The sequence below is a fragment of the Typopeltis vanoorti genome, chromosome 2 (assembly GCF_054136105.1).
Source record: "Typopeltis vanoorti isolate ZY-2024b chromosome 2, IOZ_Tvanoo_1.0, whole genome shotgun sequence".
Taxonomy (NCBI): domain Eukaryota; kingdom Metazoa; phylum Arthropoda; class Arachnida; order Uropygi; family Thelyphonidae; genus Typopeltis; species Typopeltis vanoorti.
The window spans coordinates 77603149-77623626 of NC_143550.1; the positions used below are offsets into that span (position 1 = coordinate 77603149).

At 35.2% G+C, this 20478-nt stretch overlaps 1 protein-coding gene across 1 annotated transcript in view; it reads left to right on the forward strand.

Annotated features, from left to right (window-relative positions):
* Positions 1–20478, forward strand: part of LOC150109194 (serine/threonine-protein kinase A-Raf-like) — a 344481-nt gene that overhangs the window by 245137 nt on the left and 78866 nt on the right. Inside the window, exons 13-14 of the mRNA XM_090411929.1 lie at positions 456–632; positions 14929–14975. Coding sequence (XP_090268055.1) covers positions 456–632; positions 14929–14975 — 224 coding nt within the window. The remainder of the gene's footprint in view (positions 1–455; positions 633–14928; positions 14976–20478) is intronic.

Sequence of the window (20478 nt, forward strand, 5' to 3'; positions counted from 1 at the left end):
ATAGTACACCAACTTTCTACTAGAAACTAGATAATCCAATACACATTGAAGGATTTATTAATAACACATACCAAAGGTTTGACATATGTTATTATCTTTTGCCAATAAAAGCATTCTTTGTTTATATTTGTTAATGTTATGTAACTTGTAATAGGATATCTAAAAATTAATTTGTGATAGAAGTTAGAAGTTTTTTTTAAATGTAATTTATCTGATGAGTAATATTTGTAATTAGAATAATGAAATGCAAATTGAAAATAACCATAGTATGCATGATTTACAAGGAAAGTGTGAACTTTAAAGATATTGTATTTTATCACTGTTGAATAAAAAAAAAATTGAAGAGATGGAGAACCAAAAGTTTTTTTTTTTTTTTTTTTGTACAATCACAATAAGGTAGGTCATTAAAACTATATTAATTTCATCATAACAAATGTTTTTTTTTCCATACTTAGGAAAACTCGCCATGTAAACATCCTACTTTTTATGGGCTATGTTTCTAAACCTCAGCTGACTATTGTAACTCAGTGGTGTGAGGGATCAACATTGTATAAACATTTACATGTCTTAGAACATAAATTTGAAATGCTTGAATTAATTGATATTGCGAGACAGACAGCCCAGGGAATGGAGTAAGTAAATGTCTAAGTTTTCCATGATTTAGATTAACTATTCTCTAACATTAATATCTGGTTTTCCAAAAATAAATAAAATATAAGAAAATTAATTATTCAGCTTTTGTTGAAAAGTAGTTTATGTTAGATGCTTAATGGAATATATACAGCACTCAGAAATGATTAAAACTGATTTTAATGCTTCCAATATTTCTTATGTCACTGAGACATCTTCAGGGATTACAAAAAAATTATTGCAACACACTTAAATACAGCAGAATACTAAGTGAAACACATAGGTGACTCTAAAGTCCTATCTAGGTGAAGCACTCTCTATGGTTGTTTGTAGGGATAGCCTAAGATGTAAAGTGGGATCTCTGATAATTAATGTTTCCCAAATTTTGGGAAGTTTTATGCAACCGTATTTATTTAATTCAGTTGATTTCTGATTGCTGCCGCAGATTCTAAAAACTTTATTTTTTTTAATTGATTACGGTAGATCATGGTGTTTTTTTTCCAGGAGATCCTGTGTTTATATTCTTCTAGTCATGGCATATGGAAGTGAAACATGGACTAGGAAAATGGAAAGATCATTGCTCAGTATTACCATTCTAGATAGAAAGTGCAATATTTGGGAGCTCAAGCAGGTGAGAGACATTATAACAGCCATTGAAAGATCCAAATGGCAATGGGTAGGTCATATTGCAAGAAGTAACATTCAAAAATGGACAAAGTTGATATCAGAATGGTATCCTAGAGATGGAAAGAGAGTTACAGGAAGACCAAAGAGATGTGAGGATGAGATTAAAGAGATAGCAGGAACTCATTGGCATAGACAGGCTCAAGATAGGAATGAATGTTCACATACACGTTTCCTTCAGGTAATCCTATAGGATACTCCATTTCAGTATCCTACTTATACCCAGTTGTGAAGGCCTCTTGGCATTGTATTTTAATATTTAGCAAAAGGCACAAATTTTATTTTCTATTTCAAAGAATAGGCTTAATGTCTTCGTTTTGGTAGTGTAAATACTGAAATAGAAGATGTCAAATATATACTTATTTTATAGCCAAGTGCTATATAGAAACTTGGGAAGTTTCAAATACAGACTAGCTTATGAGAATATAATCCTTGGCACTGGAATTTTTAATATATATATATATATATATATATATATACAGGGTGGTCATAAAATAACTTTCCCTCTTTGGAGGCATCTATAGCTAAAACCAATAAACAGAATGAGACCAAATTTTATATTAAGACTTTTGAAGGCATGGGGAGATGATTTCCACAAAAAAAAAAAAGATTTATTACCAAAAGTAGCCAATAAGGGAAATTTTGACACTGGCAAAGCCAAAAACAAGTGGATAATTACATTAAAGGCAGATAAAATGGAATAATAACATTTTGACGGTTTAAGCGACAGCCGCGTCACTCATTCCAGCTGGATATGTGGCATGTTACAATGATAATAATAATTAAACTAAAACAACTTGCGAGAGAGACAGAAATTAATGTAGTGATTGAACTTGCAGGAAATGATGTTTTATTCATCAGAATCAGGGTCCCTTGGACCACATACACAATTTTCAATGTGCTGACCTTTCTTGTGTACAACAAATTGCATCCGGTGTGCGACATGCTCTACAACTGAGTGTAAGGAGTCGGATTGGATGTTCATAATAGCCCGTTTTATGTTCTGTTTCAAGACATGCAAGTTAGGAATGCCACCAACATACACAACGGATTTCGAATACCCCCACAGCCAAAAGTTACATGGAGTGATGTCCGGGGATTGAGTGGCCATGCTGTCAGAAAGAACTGACTGATAACCCTCTCATTACTGAAATGCTGGCATAAAAAGGCGCTGTACTGAACGTTCAGTGTGTGTGGCCGTGCTCCATCCTGCATAAAAATTATGGAGTCCAAACATTGTCTTTGCTGCAATGCAGGAATGACAAAATTTTTCAGCATTTGTCGATAAATATCTCCAGTAATGGAGCAGGTTACATGACCTGTAGGGGTAATACGCTCAAAAAAAGTATGGTCCTATTATGAAATCGACTGTGAAGCCACACCACATGGTTACTTTTGGAGAATGCAGTGGTATTTGCTGGATCACTTGGGGATGTTCAGATGCCCAAATTCTGCAGTTGTGGGTGTTGACCAACCCATTCAGATAAAAATGAGCCTAATCACCCCACAGTATTCTCCAAGGCCAGTCATTGTTGACCTCAATTCAGGCAAGAAACGTTATCGCAAAGGTCATGCGCTTATCATAATCTGCAGTAGTTAGTGCTTGCACACAAGTGAACTTATACAGATAGAAGTGAAGCATTTTCCGTAAAATTTTCCAGACTGTACCATAAGCCATATCAAGTTTGTGAGCTATGGCATGAGTGCTTGGACCAGTACTGGTCCCTGTGTCATCGAACACTGCAGTAGCAACATCTGTTATTGTCTCTTCTTGCACTGCTTTCCGTCCTCTGCCAGGTCTAACTTCTAGTGATCAAATTTCTTAATCATAGCTCTCAGTGCTACAGCTAACATAGGACCTATACACAGGTTATGAAGCCTTCTAAATTCCTGAAGGGCCACTACGGCATTGCACTGTTTAAGGTAAAACAAATTAACAAGTAAAGCACACTGAGGCAGGATAGGATGCATATTGAGCACAATTCATCAGTCATTCGAATAACTGCCTGAACGTTCCCAATCCCCTTTTTTTAAGTGGAATTGGTGGTGCTGCTGTCCCATACGCACAGTAAAATTTGCATAAACCTTTTTACCTGCATTTACTGCAAACACTTGACTGCTTTCTGCTCTGCCAGCACCAAAATTTCCCCTATCGGCGACTTTCGGTACTAAATATTTTTTTCGCAGAATTCATCTCCCCCATGCCTTCGGAAGTCTCAGTATAAAATGTGGTCTCATTCCATGTATTAGTTTTAGCTACAGATATCTCCAAAGAGAGAAAGTTAATTTATGGCCACCCTGTATATACACACACACACACACACACACACACACACACACACACACACCTAAACCTCTTTTTACACGATAGATACTTTCCTAAAAATTACGCGTAAATAGAATTCGCGTAAAAAAGAACTACTGACTCCATAGAAAAAGTGAAGATTGGTTCCAAACCTGAAATATAAGCAAAATAATAAAAAAATAAAAAAAAAAAACAATAAATTCGTTAGGATCATAAGATTTTTATTTACATTTCATGGAGAACACACATACATATAATGAATTTTAATAACTTAAAAAAAAAACATTCATTTCAGTTGTTTGCTAAGGATTCTATAAAAAATTATGTTATTCGTTATCAGTTTCTGACAATAAATTCGAAAGCTTTCGTTTTCGTGAGACTAATAATAGTATTATTGTCATCAACTTCCGCCTCAACTTGTGGAATTCTTCTTGTCATGTCTTGAACAAAAATACCACTGGTTGTTTCAGTAGTTTTAGGGATGAACTCAGTTATTAATCGCTGTGTTGATGCTTTAGATAAGTTGCAATATAATTCTCTGTATGAAGACATAACAACTTAAGCTCACGTGAAAACTTCCCAGCATGTTCTTCATTTGGATCATGTCGGGCAAAATAATTGCCTAAATTACTGGCCAGTTTAAGACCTTCTTTAATTATATCAGCAGTAAAAGTAGGATTATCTTGATCATTATCATTAACTTCTTTGCTTTCAGAAATCTCAGAAACAATCTCCACTATTTCGTCTTTGCTAAGAAGTTTATCAATTAACAATTCTTCGATATCTGCTGACGTAAGATCATCGAATCCTTCTCCGCCAATTTCACATGCCAAACTTATTATATTGGGGAATTCTGCAGTATGATTGAAGGGAACAGGAGCATTCTCTTTAACACATGCAGGCCAAATAGCTTTCCAACATGCATTCATAGTTTCTGGTCTCAATTCAGATAACGATAATCGAACCTGATCAAAAAAGTCCATAATTGAAAATTTTTTCCACACATCCATAACTGACAGTGTTTCATCATCATTTAGCTTGTTCAAAATGTACTGAAATGTTCGTCTGACATAATATGTTTTAAAAGTTGCAATTATACCCTGATCTAGAGGTTGTAGTAATGATGTGATATTTTGCGGCAGAAAAAAAAATTGCACATTTGGGTGTTCTATAGCAGGATGACCAGGTTCATTATCAAGAATCAAAAGCACTTTAAATTCGAGACCCTTGTCATTCAAATAACGCATAACTTCTGGCACAAAATGTTTGTGGAACCACTCAGTGAAAATATCAATGGTCACCCAAGCTTTTTTGTTGGCCATCCAATGAACTGGCAATTTTTGAAAATCTACGCCTTTCATTAGCCGTGTTCTTAATGATTGATTTATGAGCAGTGGTTTTAACATCCAATCTCCTAAAGTGTTCGAACAAAATAGGAGTGCTATGGTGGATTCAAAGCAGCAAAAAATCCTTTGCTGCTTTGAACCCACCAAGAGTTTTTTGCATTTTTGATACGTAAGTTCTGTTTGGCATTTTTTCCGGAAAATGTCGGTTTCATCCATATTCCAAACTTGTTCACGAGTGTAACCTCCATCTTCAATTATTTTAGCAAGTTTTTGTGGAAATACTTTAGCAGCTGTTTCATCAGCAAAAGCTGTTTCACCTTTAATTTTTATATTACGAAGAGCATGTCTTTTAATAAACCTAGCTAGCCAACCATTGCTTGCATGAAATTCATATTTTTTCCTCGATTGAAATGAAGTATCTGGCTGCATTTTTTAATCTGTTCATAAAATCTCACTGCTGATTGCTTGATGGAATTTCCATCAACTGGCATTCTTTTTTGTACATTATCTTCTATCCACATCACTAAAGCTTTTTTGGCCTTTTCTAGAACAACATCTCTTGGGTATGATGATAATTTCACACTTTATTTTGTACCAGAACATACCTATTTTCTAATAGCCTCTTCATTTTTCTTTATAGATCTGACAGTTGATTCACGAACTCCAAAATGCTTACCCACGCACCTTCCCCAGTTTGAAGATGATCTAACGTTTGAATTTTTATATCCAAGGAAATGGCTTTCCTTTCTTTTTTTTTTTTTTTTTTTTGGTTATCGGCAACATCATATGAGGGCTGGATTAAAATCTTCGGTTAATGAAATGAAAGTTTGAAAATTACATATAGCTTACCATTTATTATTTCTTGGCAAATTATTAATTTTATAATGTGATTTTTATTTTGATTTCACTTAAAAAATGCAAATGCAAAAAATGCGGCAACTGTGTTGTCTACTCAAGCACGAATTATGCGTAGTCAGTTATGTAATTCGTGGAATTCCCAATAAATGAAATTCGTAAGAATTTAGAATTTTCTTAATTGAAACGAGAATGCAATTCTACAAAATTCTCAGAATTTTCTTGAATTACGGATTTTTTCCTAACTTAGGCTTTAGGTTGGTCACATAAAAGTGAATAAAAATCGTGTAAAAAAAAATATTTTTGATATCCCAATTCGCGTAACTGAATTCGCGTAAAAAAATTCGCATAAAAAGAGGTTTAGGTGTATTTTAAAGAATAAATTTTAAATAACTTTAAACCAAGATAAAATATTAACTTTTAATGATAATGATACAACTAGTTTCTGCCTTCTTCAGGTATCCACCAAAGGTAGAACACGGTAATAAAAAATTGAAGTTACAAAAAACTGAGAATTACAGGCAAAAAATGCAATACATAATTGACACAAGAACGTTGTATTTTGCAAGTCGTTCTATCTAACATGCTATTGTTTGTTGTATGCGTGCTTGCCGGTTCTCGTGAGCAACCTGCAAGCACGGCTATCAGGAATGTTATAACTCAAATTGCTATTCAAATGTTCAGGATTAAGGAGAATTTCGCTGGACTCCATGATTTTCCTTTCAAACTCATCACTACAGCGAAAAATGTTTTTGAATTTATCCCAGCAAACTGTGTGACTCTGTAAATCGTCATGAGGTTTATTAGAGAAAAGAACATGACTGGATAGCACAGATGCATGTGATCTTTTATAGGAGATGTCTCTCTTATGCTCCTCAATACGCAGTTCAACAGATTTGTTAGTCTGTCAAAAATAAGGAATATTACAGTGGCACCATAACTTGTAAACACCTGGATATTTCAGGTTATGATGAATAGGATAAATCTGAAAATAGGATAAAGCTGGGATAAATCTGAAAACATTTTTTGCTGTAGTGATGAGTTTGAAAGGAAAATTGTGGAGTCCAGAGAAATCCTCCTTAATCCTGAACATTTGAACAGCAATTTGAGTTATAACATCCCTGATAGCCATACTGCAGTTGTTCAATACTGGCGCTCATGAGAACCTGCAAGCACGCATACAACAAACAATAGCACGTAGATAGAACGACTTGAAAAATACGTTTATGTGTCAATTATGTATTGCATTTTTTGCCTGTAATTCTCAGTTTTTTGTAACTTCAATTTTTTATTAGTGTGTTCTACCTTTAGTGAATACCTGAAAGAGGCTGAAACTAGTTGTATCATTAAAATTTAATATTTTATCTCGGTTTAAAGTCCTTTAAAATGTATCATTACAACTGAGTAGAAGATCAAGAATCCACACACACACACACACACACACACACACACACACACATATATATATATATATATAAACCACTCATAAAGGCCATAAGACCTTATAGAACACTAGTGCTGTGTGGGGGCAAGAGAAATAGAAGAGAAAAGGAGTCTCTTCACAATTTGCTTGAACAGCTGAGGGTTGTAATCTTTGGGGAAGTCAAAGTGGGGGAGACTGTTCCAAAGGACAGGTAGATGGAATGAAAGAGCAGGCAGGGAAGTTGGGTTGGTGAGTTTCAAGGTGGACTGTAAAAGGATGTTGGTTGGCAATGGCTATTGTTTTAATGATTTTGGAGGAGAGTGGGGGGAATAATAGTGGACAATTCAGCAAAGCACTGTCCATGAAAGTATCTGTAAAAGAGGCACAAGGCAGAACCAGATGTCTGTGAGAGAGGGATCATTAATTAGCCGGATTGTCCTCTTCTGGATAGAATCAAACAATCTTAGAGAGGATTTTAGTGCACCACCCCAAATATGGAAACAATATTCCATGCCTGGGTTGATTTAGGCTTTGTATAGGGTTAGCAGCTATGAAGGTGTGAAGTAATGTCTTGTGCAAAAAAGTACTCCAAGTTTTTTGGTGGCTGGAGAAGCTTTAGTTGAAATATGGTTGTGCTAGGAAAGATTGGAGGTACAAGTCGGTCAAAGAAGAGAAATCTGATCATATTTAAATATCTCAGTATTACTGAAGAGGTGCAAGCTCTTTCTTGCAAAAAGATCAGACAGAACTGGATTTTGGTGGCATTGAAATTAACAAGGTTGTCCTTGCCCCACTGAGATATAGGTAGGAGATCTGAATTCAGGTCCCTGGTCGTGGTAGATCTTGAGTATTCTAATACTTGAGCACTAACAGGTTTGTCAAATGAAAAGGAGGAATGGAGTGTACTGTCAGTACTGTCTTCCATTCCTATGGATAGGATTGGAAGTCTGTGATAACAGGTTGTTTATATATAAGAGAAAGAGAGTGAGTGATAGAACAGAACCTTGGAGCACTCCTACATTGGTGGGGAAATCTAAGGAGAGTAAGCAATCCACCATGACATGCAGTGAGCGACTAGTGAGAAAGTTGGCGATCCAGTTGCAGAGTGAGGAAGGCAAACCATAGGATGGCTGTTTGTTAAGTAAGCCACTGTACCAAATAGTTTCTCCAAATTTCTCCATGACCTGAATCCATAAGTGGGTGGTGAAAACAAGAAGATCAGCAGTAGATCGCAAGTGGCTGAATCCATGTCACTGGTCACTGATTAGTTGTGTCTCTAGGTGGTTCAAGAGTTTGTTGTTGATGACCTCCATAATTTTCAAGAGAAGTGAGTGCAATTGGACAGTAGTTCAATGGTTGACTTTTATCACCTTTCTTTGAGAGGATGTAGACCTGTTTCCGTGTTGTCGTGTAGATGCTAGTAGGATATATTGAAGATAGGTGTTAGTCTTGTGGCACAATTTATTAGCACAATAGGAGGGATACCATCAGGACTAGATGCCTTGTTTGAGTTCAGGTTTTTCTGGACTCTTTGGATTTCTTTTTGTTGAAAGATTATAGGAGACATGAAGGGAGCCGTTCTTTGTGGAGTGGAAGAAACTTTGTCCAGTCATCAATGCAGGAATTGGAAGAGAAGAGTGACGCAGGTTGTCTTAGTCTGCACCACTCCTCCCAAGTTTCTGTATATATATATTTTTTTTGCTATGAAATATGAATTGGTCTGATTATTTTACAATGCCAAAATGAAGACTTTTAGGCTCTTCTTTGATAATTACTCCTACTCACTGGCCTCTGTTCACTTGTGAAAAATTCACCTCTCTGAAACAGAATTGCTTTGGTGTTGAATGAGGGCTCTTGGCATTTTAAGGACTGTCTGATCTCTGATAAGAACCAACAGTTTGAAACTGCCATCAGTGAAACCTTAATTCAAAGCACTAATAAAAAGCTAATACACAGATGCCTGCACAGCACTCTTGTCTTTTAGTGTCTTTGTGCTAGCTAATACAATTCCAATGCTGAGGATTGTATTCTTGAGATCTTTGGTCAATTTTTGAAACTTTCAAAGTTTCTCTCTATATATTTATACACTACATTGACAAAAGTATTTGGACACTTAGTTGTGGTAAAAAAAAAAAGTGTTTTAATTACTTTTCTGGTACCAAGCGGGACTGCCTTTGGCCGTAATTTGACCTTAATAACTTCTTTGGGGCATGCTTTCAACCAATTTCTGATACACAACTGGAATATTTTTCCATTCCTCATGCAAAACTGCTCCCATTGCAGATGACGGCTGCTGTGGTCTAGAGCAAATTTGGCGTTCTAATTCATTCCAAAGATGTGATTGAGGTCTGGACTGTGAATTGGTCACTCCAACTCTTCAACGTTGTTTTTTGGAAACCTGTCTCATATACACAGTGCAGTGGAAGTGCACTGTGTGTAATTCCACTGCAAGAAGTTGTCCAGGATATCCAGATAACAATTAAACATCATGGTTTTGGGCACATACACTAATAGGTCAATCCCCATCCAACTGAAACACCCCCATACCACTATCGAGCTTCCACCAAACTCCACCACTGGAATGATGTTGGAACTGTTCCCTGTGTAATCTCAAGAGCCAAGCTCACCCATCAGAGTGAAACATTTGAAAGAATGATTCATCGCTCCACAGAATTCTTTAATAATCATTTATGGTCCAGGAACGGTGTGAAAGACACCAGTCTAAACATCATTTGAATTGAGGGAGATGATGTGTGGCTTGTTTGCACAGCTCTATCATGGTAACCTAAGACATGCAACTATCTGCAGACAGTTCTAGTGCTGACAGATGTACCTGCAGCATTTTCCAGTTGACTGCAAGGTCCTCCGCTGATGACATGCTGGATGCTCAAACATTCCAAGACAGAGCTCATCGATCATTATCCGGGAGTCAGTGGCTTCCCAGGGTATTTTCTCGCTGTGGTAGCACCATTAACTTTCCATTTATGAATGAAATAAGCAACAGGGGATTTCGTTATACTGAGATGGTAGCAATATGACAAACAGAAAGACCACTGATGTGATACCCAGCCAAGTAGCATCCTACATTGGAAGGTTTGTCAGTTCAGCTAAACATGACATTGTGACATCAAGTACATTGCAAAGCATGCAGCACATCCCATCTTTTATTACGAGACTTGTGCAGACACTCCCTGAATATATGTGATAGGATCTGAAATTTGCATAGTAAATAAGGTGTCCAAATACTTTTGTTAACATAGTGTATATTCAGCTATGAAATAAGGATTGTTCTTTTTATTTTTGCATATTCATGTGATTACACATTATTAGGCAAAGTATTAATACACATATTTTTTAATCTTTCTTCATTCCGCAATTTGTCTGAAGCACTGAATATTCAGCTGAGAAGTAATAAATTAAATTTTGAACATTCTAAAGTAAATATTATAAACAAATGCTTTGAACAGTAAAAATATACATTCATTAAAAATTTTTTATCAATTTTACTGAGTACATTTTCCCCCCAAAACATTTGTTTATAAAATTTAATTTGGTATACATTGGCCAAATATTTGGTGTTTCAGTGAAATTTAAACAAATATTTGGATTTGGTGCTTCAGCAAAATTATGGTTCGCTGCACATCTTTGTTTTATATTAAGAATACAAAAAAGTATGCTAACATACTTTTTCAATGAGCTACTTTTCGATGAAAACTGTGTAATTGTGAATGGGAATGCTTTTATAATTTATTTAATTTATTTTATTTTATTTTATTTATTTTTTTTTTTTTTCGCATAGAAGATTTTAGTTTTCTGTATATTTTTCTGTTTTCCAAGGCTGTTTTATATATCAGAAGCTTATCACCACTTGAAATAGGGCCATTAAGTTCTCCAGTCATAAAATTGGTCTTAGCTGGGTTTTCTCAGACAAATGGGGGGGGGGTACAGCTGGAATGCAGGTATCATAAATTATGATTTATGCCCTGCATGGAATGTTGATTCTTGAGGAAAGGAAAATAAGAAAGGCAGAGCTGTAGATATTCTTCATTTAAATAGTACCTGGATTTTTCAATAAGAAAAGATCACTTATAATTTGCAGTGAGAAATAGATAGACAAGAGTTAACTTGAAACACCCCTGTATAGTAGGAAAGCCTGTAGATGAAAATCCATCTTTTGAACACAAGAATGTCTAGAAAAGTACTCTGGAAAAATCAAAAACATTCTCAGAGCCTTTTCATGATGACATTTGTCCAGAATTGTGGTGATCAGCATGTCAAGAATACCTCTTTTTCCCCCATCCTTTCAGATCAAAATCTTTGTTCCAGTAATTTTCACAAAGAGACTTTATTCTTCTGGTTCCCCTCCCACCACCACAAATTAAATCTATTGAAAGGTTGACTCTAAGCAGAGGAGGAAAATGGGATTTTGTTGAATTCCAGTTATGATCTCCTTGTTTTAACTTTTCTTTCTTTTTTTTTTAACTCGAAACTTGGTACATGACTTCAAAGTTGAATAAAAACAGTAGAAATATCTTTTACAGAAGAGAATAACCAAACCAAATTGTGAGCTGAGTTACCCAAAGGTGAGTTGTACACAGTATACTTAGGACTATTCTGATCTGGAAAAGATAAATTATGGGAGATGAAGATGATCTAATAATTCTAGTGTGGAAAGGAAAATAAGAAAAGCAGAGCTGTAGATATTCTTCATTTAAATAGCTTCATGAGGTTTGAAATCTGTGATGGCTAATGTTTAGGCCTTCTTATGATGCATATATGGTGAAGTTTACTAACTCTAGTAAAACTACTCCTATTGTTATATTAAAGATGCCAAGAAATAATATACTTAGTTTTAATCCCCAAGGAAGAAAAACAATGTTTTGCACGTGAAATGTATTCACATGCAAATATATTTTTATTTTATCTTATCTTTATGTTTTAGTTTATCTTATATTTTATCATATATCTTATGGTCTCTTTAATGTATAGTAGAACCAAGGTAAAAAAAGCTTCCAACATCTTTCTCTCATTTTTATTAATAAGTTCAAGCACCTTTTGGCTACTTGTATTATGATATATGATTTATGCATTACTTCAACTGTGGTATCTCTCCAAAGTCTGGCTTCCACTGATGAGACCTCAACATAAAGGTTGAAACCAGTCTGGGTTGACCCTTCCCATTATGCATAGCATTTTACACGTCCGAAAGTTCTTTCTCTTTGCACCAGGCCAGACGAGCCATCTTTGTTCATTGTTTTGATGTTCATCTTGTGTGCCACTGCCCTTCTGCGGAACCCAGTAAATGGAGTTTTTTCGATATGGTATTAGTGCTTACCATGGTTTTATTGGCGCTCTGGAACTCATCACAGGTCAGTCTGTGCCGATTGTAACGGGTTTTTGTGTGCCAAAAACACCCTCCTGTACTTGTCAGCCATTTTTACTGGCTGCCTGGGTGTTTTCCTGCAATAGTGATGTCAGAACATCTCCATTTGCTGATCACATCGCCAACTGCTGATTTTGGATGCTCCAGTTGAGTGGCAATAGCATGTATGGAGATGCCACCAATGTGATATCCCACGATGACACCTCTCTTTCAAAGTTACTGAGTTCACGTTGTCTTGCCATATCACGTGTGTTCAACTACTATGGTGAAATACTGCTTCCTACTATCTGTACGCCGGTTTTATGTTATTAACAAACCTGGAATGTTCCATAACTTTAAAATAACAGGGATGTTCGGACAATTATTGGCAGATAGCGCACGTGCGTGTGTGTATTTGTGGGGAAAGTTTTTTAACTGCAATAACACTATAAATTTTTATACTGTCTTTCATTTTAGAACATAATTAAAATTTATAGAATGGTGCATGCAGTAGGGGCAGAGGATTTGTGGACATAGGGAGCATCCAGACCTCAATATTAGATTAGCCTTGATAGTGTTTCTTGTGAGCTGCTAAAGTCTCGCTCTCTCTCTCTCTCTCTAGGTACAGCCTGTCAGAGTATATAGTAACAGAATTATTCACCAGCAGATTTTTTTTTTTTTTTGCTGAAGTGTTCAGGTTTATTCCTGGGTACTGTTTGCAGCCAGTCTTTGGAAACTTTTGTATTGCTGTACTAGAGATAGATGTTTTAAAGTTTTTTTCACTTGATTTCATCCTTTATCCAAGTGTAAGCAAACTGGGCTACTTGTATATAGAGGCTAATAACTTCACATCAATTGCCTTAATATCCCATAATACAAGCCACATATCCTTACTTCCCATAATGCTATGCATTATGGGAAAGGTTACTACCCAGACCAGTTTCAACCTTTATTGAGGTCTCATCAGTGGGAGTCAGAACCAGAAGAGATACCAAGGTTGATGTAATGCAGAAGTCACATATTTCCCATATACAAATAGTCAAAAGATGTCATACCTTATTACTAAAATACTCTGGATTATCTGGATTAGAGATAGATGTTGAAAGTTTTTTTCACTTGGTTATACTATAAATTAAAGATGCCAAGAAATTATATTCTTGGTATCATCCTTTATCCAAATGTAAGCAAACAAAGTTTGCATGTTAAGTGACTTCATGATTGAGCTATTTGTATATAGAGGCTAATGACTTCACATCAGTTGTCGTAGTATTTCTAATCCAGAGTATTTTTTTAATAATAAGGTGTGACATCTTTTGACTGCTTTTATATGGGAAATATATGACTTCTGCATTACTTCAACCTTGTATCTCTACTGGCTAGTGGCCCTTCCCATAATGCACAATATTATACATCTCTGTAAGGATATGTGCCTTGCATTATGGGATACTAATGCAGTTGATGTGAAGTCATTAGCCTCGATATACAAGTAGCCTAGTTGAAGTTACTTCACATGCAAATTTTGTTTGGTTACACTTGGATAAAGGATGAAACTAAGAATATAATTTCTTGGCATCTTTAATATATGTACTTCTGTACCTTCAGATGAAGGAAGTGCTAGCTTCATACTTTAATAATTACTTTGTGAAAAATATGCCTAGCAAGGAATAGACTGGTATAAATTTCCTTACATTAATAATATTGAAAATTGATGAAGCAAATTAAAAATGTTTGACTTGAATAAAATCTCTTAAAACAGACGAGATTTGCCAAAGGCTGCCTGTTTGGCCTCACTAAATATTCAACTGCATTTCATTGAAACCAATTAAACACTGCAGTATTAATACTGACACACATTAAAATTTTATGATGAACAAAGCAAGTCTGTACTGCTCACTGTATGAACTTCATTACAGTACTGATGCATGCATAAATAATTCACATGTTCACATGTATTATTTATATGAGTATTATTTATGCATGCATATAAAAATAATTTTCACTTCTAAAAAAAAAAATCTTATAAATCAACACCATTCTATGTCTCATTCACAATGATCTTCTACAGTGCACTGATATTTTATTCAGAAATATGCAAGCATATTTACATAGCTACTAACCTTTCTCCTTTTTTGTTTGTGGTATTTTTTTTTTTAATCAAATATGCAATTTCCCCTTCCCATTCCAGAAAGTTTTGTCCATCTATTGAGCTAAATTTTTCCAGAAATTAATTCTTATTGCATTTTTCATTTAACTTTGTAATTTTAAATTATACAGAGAATTCATTTACAGAAATTTTAATATTTTTCATGCAATTATTTTGTAGTTACCTTCATGCAAAGAATATAATTCATCGTGATCTCAAATCCAATAGTATCCTTTTTAAATATCTGTAATTTCTATAGTAATTTTTAAGGGATAAGTATTTCATTAAAAACATCTTAATTAGCAATAATTACTCCATTGGTAAAGAATGACAAAAACATTTTGACCAAACTAGAAAAAGTGATCAATATTGTAATTTTTATATCTCCATATATTTTTTGGACTTTTAAGACTTGTAAAAGATCCTATGGTTGGGAGAATCAAGATTTATCATTTCATTTGACAGTCTTGCATGTATGGGGAAAACCATCATAGATGTAGACTTTACATGTATAGCTTCCATTCCAGTCTGCAAGATATGCAATAATTGACTTCAGAATATTCATGTATGGCACATTAATGAGACCTGCTGATATTGTTGAAGAGTCAGCAACATGCTACCTTCTTTCTTAATCCTCCTCTTCTACCTTTTATGGTGTTGAGGGTTTTTTTTTTTTTAATTCTTACAACCACAACCATCTCAAGGATAAGGTGGTTGGCCCTATACCTCCCAGTGTGTCCTATGTCTGTAGTTGCATGTGTTCACATGGCCAGTTTGCCTGTTCTGGGGGGGGGGGGTGAAAAAAACCCACGTTTCCATGTGAAAAATTCCCCTATCTCTCTATGAGACTGGCTAAATCACCTTCCATCGAAAGAGACCAAATAAAGATTCCTTGTGTCACTGACGGGAATCGAACACAGGTCTTTCCGACCAAAGAGCTTCATCTATAACGACTAAGCTACGGAGGGCTCAAAATGCTACCACATTATCTAAATGATTAATTGTGCATTTCTATTCAAAGATAATTGTTATTTTCACAATTCTACATTTGGCTTTACTTCCAATTACTTTTCAACCACCAGTCCCATTAATAAAAAGCCCAGAATAATAACAGACACGACGTCAAAAAATATGGAAATAATGGTGCCAGTTGATGTTTTCGAATCAACTCAAGTTAATCTTGAGGGGCAAGGCCAAACTGAAAATGACTGGCCGAATTGCTGGACATTAGATCAAAAAAATGATTTTTGCTCGAAAAATGAATGGATGTATATTTGCAAAAAGAAACTTGGCTGTATGCCTTGCAGAAAAGTTAGAACTCTTGGAATTGAAACAAAGATGGGAATGAAAATTTCCAAAGAGTGGGCCAACAACGAGATTACATATTCTGGCAAAGATAGGAAGCTACAGATGAGCTCACTTCGATAAAATATGTTCGATCACAGAGAATCTGCTGCACACAAAGCAGCATTAAAAATTGTTTCTGAAGCCGAAAAAAAGACCCTTGAAAGGTTTTTTTAAAATCATTATCTCATGAAAAAGAAATAACCACAAAAATTTTTCGAACTGCGTATAAAGTAGCAAAGGAAAACCAATCATTCCATAATTTTGAAAGTGAAATTGATCTGCAGGAACTGAACGGAATTGAAATGGGTCGTATTCTATATTCAACAAATGCATGTATTAATATTGTGAATCATGTAAGTGAAGAAATGAGAAAAAATGTGTTTAAAGAAATCGCTCAATCCAAAAATATAATTCATTGATAACTGATGAATCAGCAACAACAACAATAAGCAATAAAACCACTCTCGTAGTGTATATTCGATGCTGTATCGAAGGTGTTGGAATTAATTCACCGATAAATTTATTTTTGGACACTTGATCGAATTTGAAAAAGTAACGGCAAAAAGTGTATTTGATTCCTTACTCCAATGTCTTAACTATTATGGGATGACAAAAGATTATTTTAAAAAATATTTAGTTTCTCTAGCATGTGATGGTGCTGCTGTGATGTTAGGGTAAAAGTGGAGTGAAAAAATTGTTGTCAGAAAAATTTCCTTCTATTATACTTTTGGCATTGTGCTAATCACAGACTAGAATTATCAGTAAGTGATGCTATAAAGGAAATTTCAGGAATCAATAGATTCAAATCATTTATTGATGAACTTTGTGTCCTATACCATGCCTCACCAAAAAACAGTAGAAAGTTGCATTTGTGTGCAGAATCACTAGAGGTTGATCTGCTGAAAATTGGAAGAATTTTAAGTACTGGATGGGTGTCATCTAGTTTCCGTTCAGTTTTAGCTGTGTGAAAAAATTTTGAATCTCTAGGGCATCATTTTGAAGATGCACTGCATGATCCTTGGAGAGATAAAAATGATAAATGTACTTATGATGGCTTAAGAAGAAAAATAACATCTACAGACTTTTTATTGGATCTAGGATTGATGTGTGACACTCTCCAAGAATTGTCTGAATTAAGTTTGGACCTGCAAGACAGTGACATGAACCTTTACAAGGTAAATCAAAAAATAATGCACTTGTACAAGTTTTTTAAGAAAGAAGACGGAATTTTGGACCCTGTTATAGATGTGCTGCAGCTGCTGTACATATGCTGTATTCGTTCATGTAGAAGTGCCAAAGATGTTTTAAAATAAACATGTTTTGCTCGTCTTGAATGGAATTGTTCTTTTAAAAATAGAAACTTGGGAATAATCTTGTTGTCTCGACATCTTTACAAAAAAGTGAGGTGATTTAATAGTTTGACCTTTTTACATTTGATGAGTTCAAAACAGCGTACCTTTCTTTTGGTTTCCCCATGGATTCTATTCATGTTAAAAATGTTTAATTTTCTTGACCAAAAAGCTCTGTAATGACTTTAAATGGAATTATATTGATCAAGTGCATATAATAAACAACTATGTTATACCAACTAGTTTCACCAACTAAGGCTGTTGGCATCTTCAGGGTACATAACTGATGTAAGGCACTAAAAAGTAAAAAATTGTTACAAACTATAATCAACTGATTCCGATTATATTAAACAAAGAACAGAGCGCATACAATGCATGCATAGACCGTGCATGATCTCACTTGTTGTTATTTAGGAACGTACTATAGTTGGCACTGTAATTCAGTTCTGGCGAGTTGAGAGATCTAATAAGGGTCTTCCAGATCACGGGTAAGATTAGTCCTTGGTTCCTGTTAAGTTTTCCAAAGTTTCTATTTTTAAAAGAACAATTCCATTCAAGGCAAGCAGAACATATTTATTTTAAAACATCTTTTGCACTTCTACGTGAACGAATACAGCATACTAGATTTCTTTTAAGCCAAATAGATTTAGAATGTTGTCAGATTTATGACAATATCTCTAGTACTTTAGACCAAGATATATGGTCGCATTTGGACAGAATGGTCACTAATAGCTTTGATAAAGCCTTTACAACAAGCAAACGAAACCAAATAAAAAAATGTAACGATCTTTATACAAAACGTTTTAAGTCAAAACCTTCTCTACCAGACAGCAAAGTTATTTTTAATTTATCGGATCACGTATTAATAAAACCAGAGATTAATATACTTAAAAAAGGTTTTGATTTTGCGATAACACCCGATCATGTCCCTAAAGTGGATATCATTTGTATATAGAAAAGGCAGTCTCGTCGTTACCGGAACCCATAGCTAATGATATTAGATTAAAAAGTAGTATCATCTTCCAGAACTCCTAACAAAAATATCACTACTCTGGAAAAAATAACATCGTATAGTTTGAAGAAAAAGAAAGACATTATCATATTGAAGGCAGGTAAGGGAAATTCAACAGTGATTTTAAACACCAGTGATTACGAAGATAAGATTAACAGCCTACTGTCAGATACATCAACCTACCGTGTCCTAGTCACATATCCAACACTAAAGAATCACAATGACACCAACGATTTAATACGTCACATGGTGAGCTGGTCTATAGACTTAAAACGAAGATTGAAATCCATGCATCCACTAACACCTAGACTATAGACTACTACGCCCGATTGTAGATGGAATCAATTCGCCAACTTATCTGTTATCTAAACACCTGGCAGGCCTCCTCAAACCACACATCCATAATTCGAATACCTATATACGAAATTCGCAACATTTCGTTGAGAAACTGAACAACATCTCTATCTCCAATACGGATCTACTCGCCAGCCTAGATGTTGCATCTCTATTCACTAACATCCCTGTGGAGGAAGCATCAACATTTTAGGAAGTTTGCTCCCACAAGACATTACTTCTCTGTTCCGTCATTGTTTAACATCAAACTTTTTCTTATGGAATAAAACCAAATATCAGCAATTGACTGACCTTGCGATGGGTAGCTCCATCTCGTGCTGATCTCTTTATGGAGGATTTTGAAAGTAAAATCTTATCTCAAACAGACCATAAACCCAGAGTATGGTGGAGATACGTGGACGATATCTTTATTGTTTGGAACCACACAAAAAAGGACCTGTTCGACTTTCTTAACAAAATCATCTCTCTACACCACACAATCAAATTCACTCTAGAACTTGAAAATGATAACCAGTTATCATTTCTGGACACTTTAATTAAGAAGCTTCCGAATAGTGGTATCAACCTCTCAGTTTACTGCAAACCTACCAATACAGGACGTTATTTACATTTCACTTTTTCCACCACATTTCTCGGAAACTTAGTATTGTACAGATGCTGAAGAACCGTGCCTCTTTCCTTACAACAGATCAACAAGACCTCCAGGAAGAACTATCTCTGATATCTACCAACCTTACCATGAATGGATTTCCTCGAAGACTCGTCCAGAAGATACTTTTCTCTGAACCCCGACAAAGACAACGAGATGATATACGTTATATTTCTACCATCGTCATTCCATACTTAGGGACAGTTTCCAATAAGATTGCAAGACTCCTTAGACCACATAAAATAAGAATGGCCTTTAAACCTACAGAAACGATTAGACAATTCTTAAGATCTCCAAAAGATAGCCATCCTTTCTTCAAATATGCTGGAATTTATAACATACCCTGCTCGTGCGGCTTGAATTACATTGGCCAAACTTCAAGGAGCCTTGAAATTAGGCAAAAAGAACACATAGGTGACATCAATAATAACAGAGAAGAAAAATCGGGGTTAGCTTTTCATTTCTCAAGAATGAACCATACCATAGAGTGGGATAGAAGCACAATTCCTTACATAGAGTAGGACTTCCGCCCCCGAATTTTTAAAAAGGCCACAATAGTTGCCCACTGCATACAAAACCTTAACAGGAACCAAGGACTAATTTTACCTGTGATCTGGATGACCCTTATTAGATCTCTTAACTCGCCAGAACTGAATTACAGTGCCAGCTATAGTACGTTCCTAAATAACAACAACAACAAGTGAGATCATGCACGCTCTATGCATGTATTGTACATGCTCTGTTCTTTGTTTAATGTAATTGGAATCGGTTGATTATAATTTGTAACAGTTTTTTGCTTTTTAGTGCCTTACATCAGTTATGTACCCTGAAGATGCCAACAGCCTTAGTTGGTGAAACTAGTTGGTATAACATAGTGTTTATTATATGAACTTGATCAATATAATCCGATTTAAAGTCATTCCAGAGCTTTTTGGTCAAGAAAATTAAACGTTTTTTTAAAGCACTGCTTATTTCAATGGTTTGCGGAACATAATCATCTTTCCTGCTTACACTCCAGA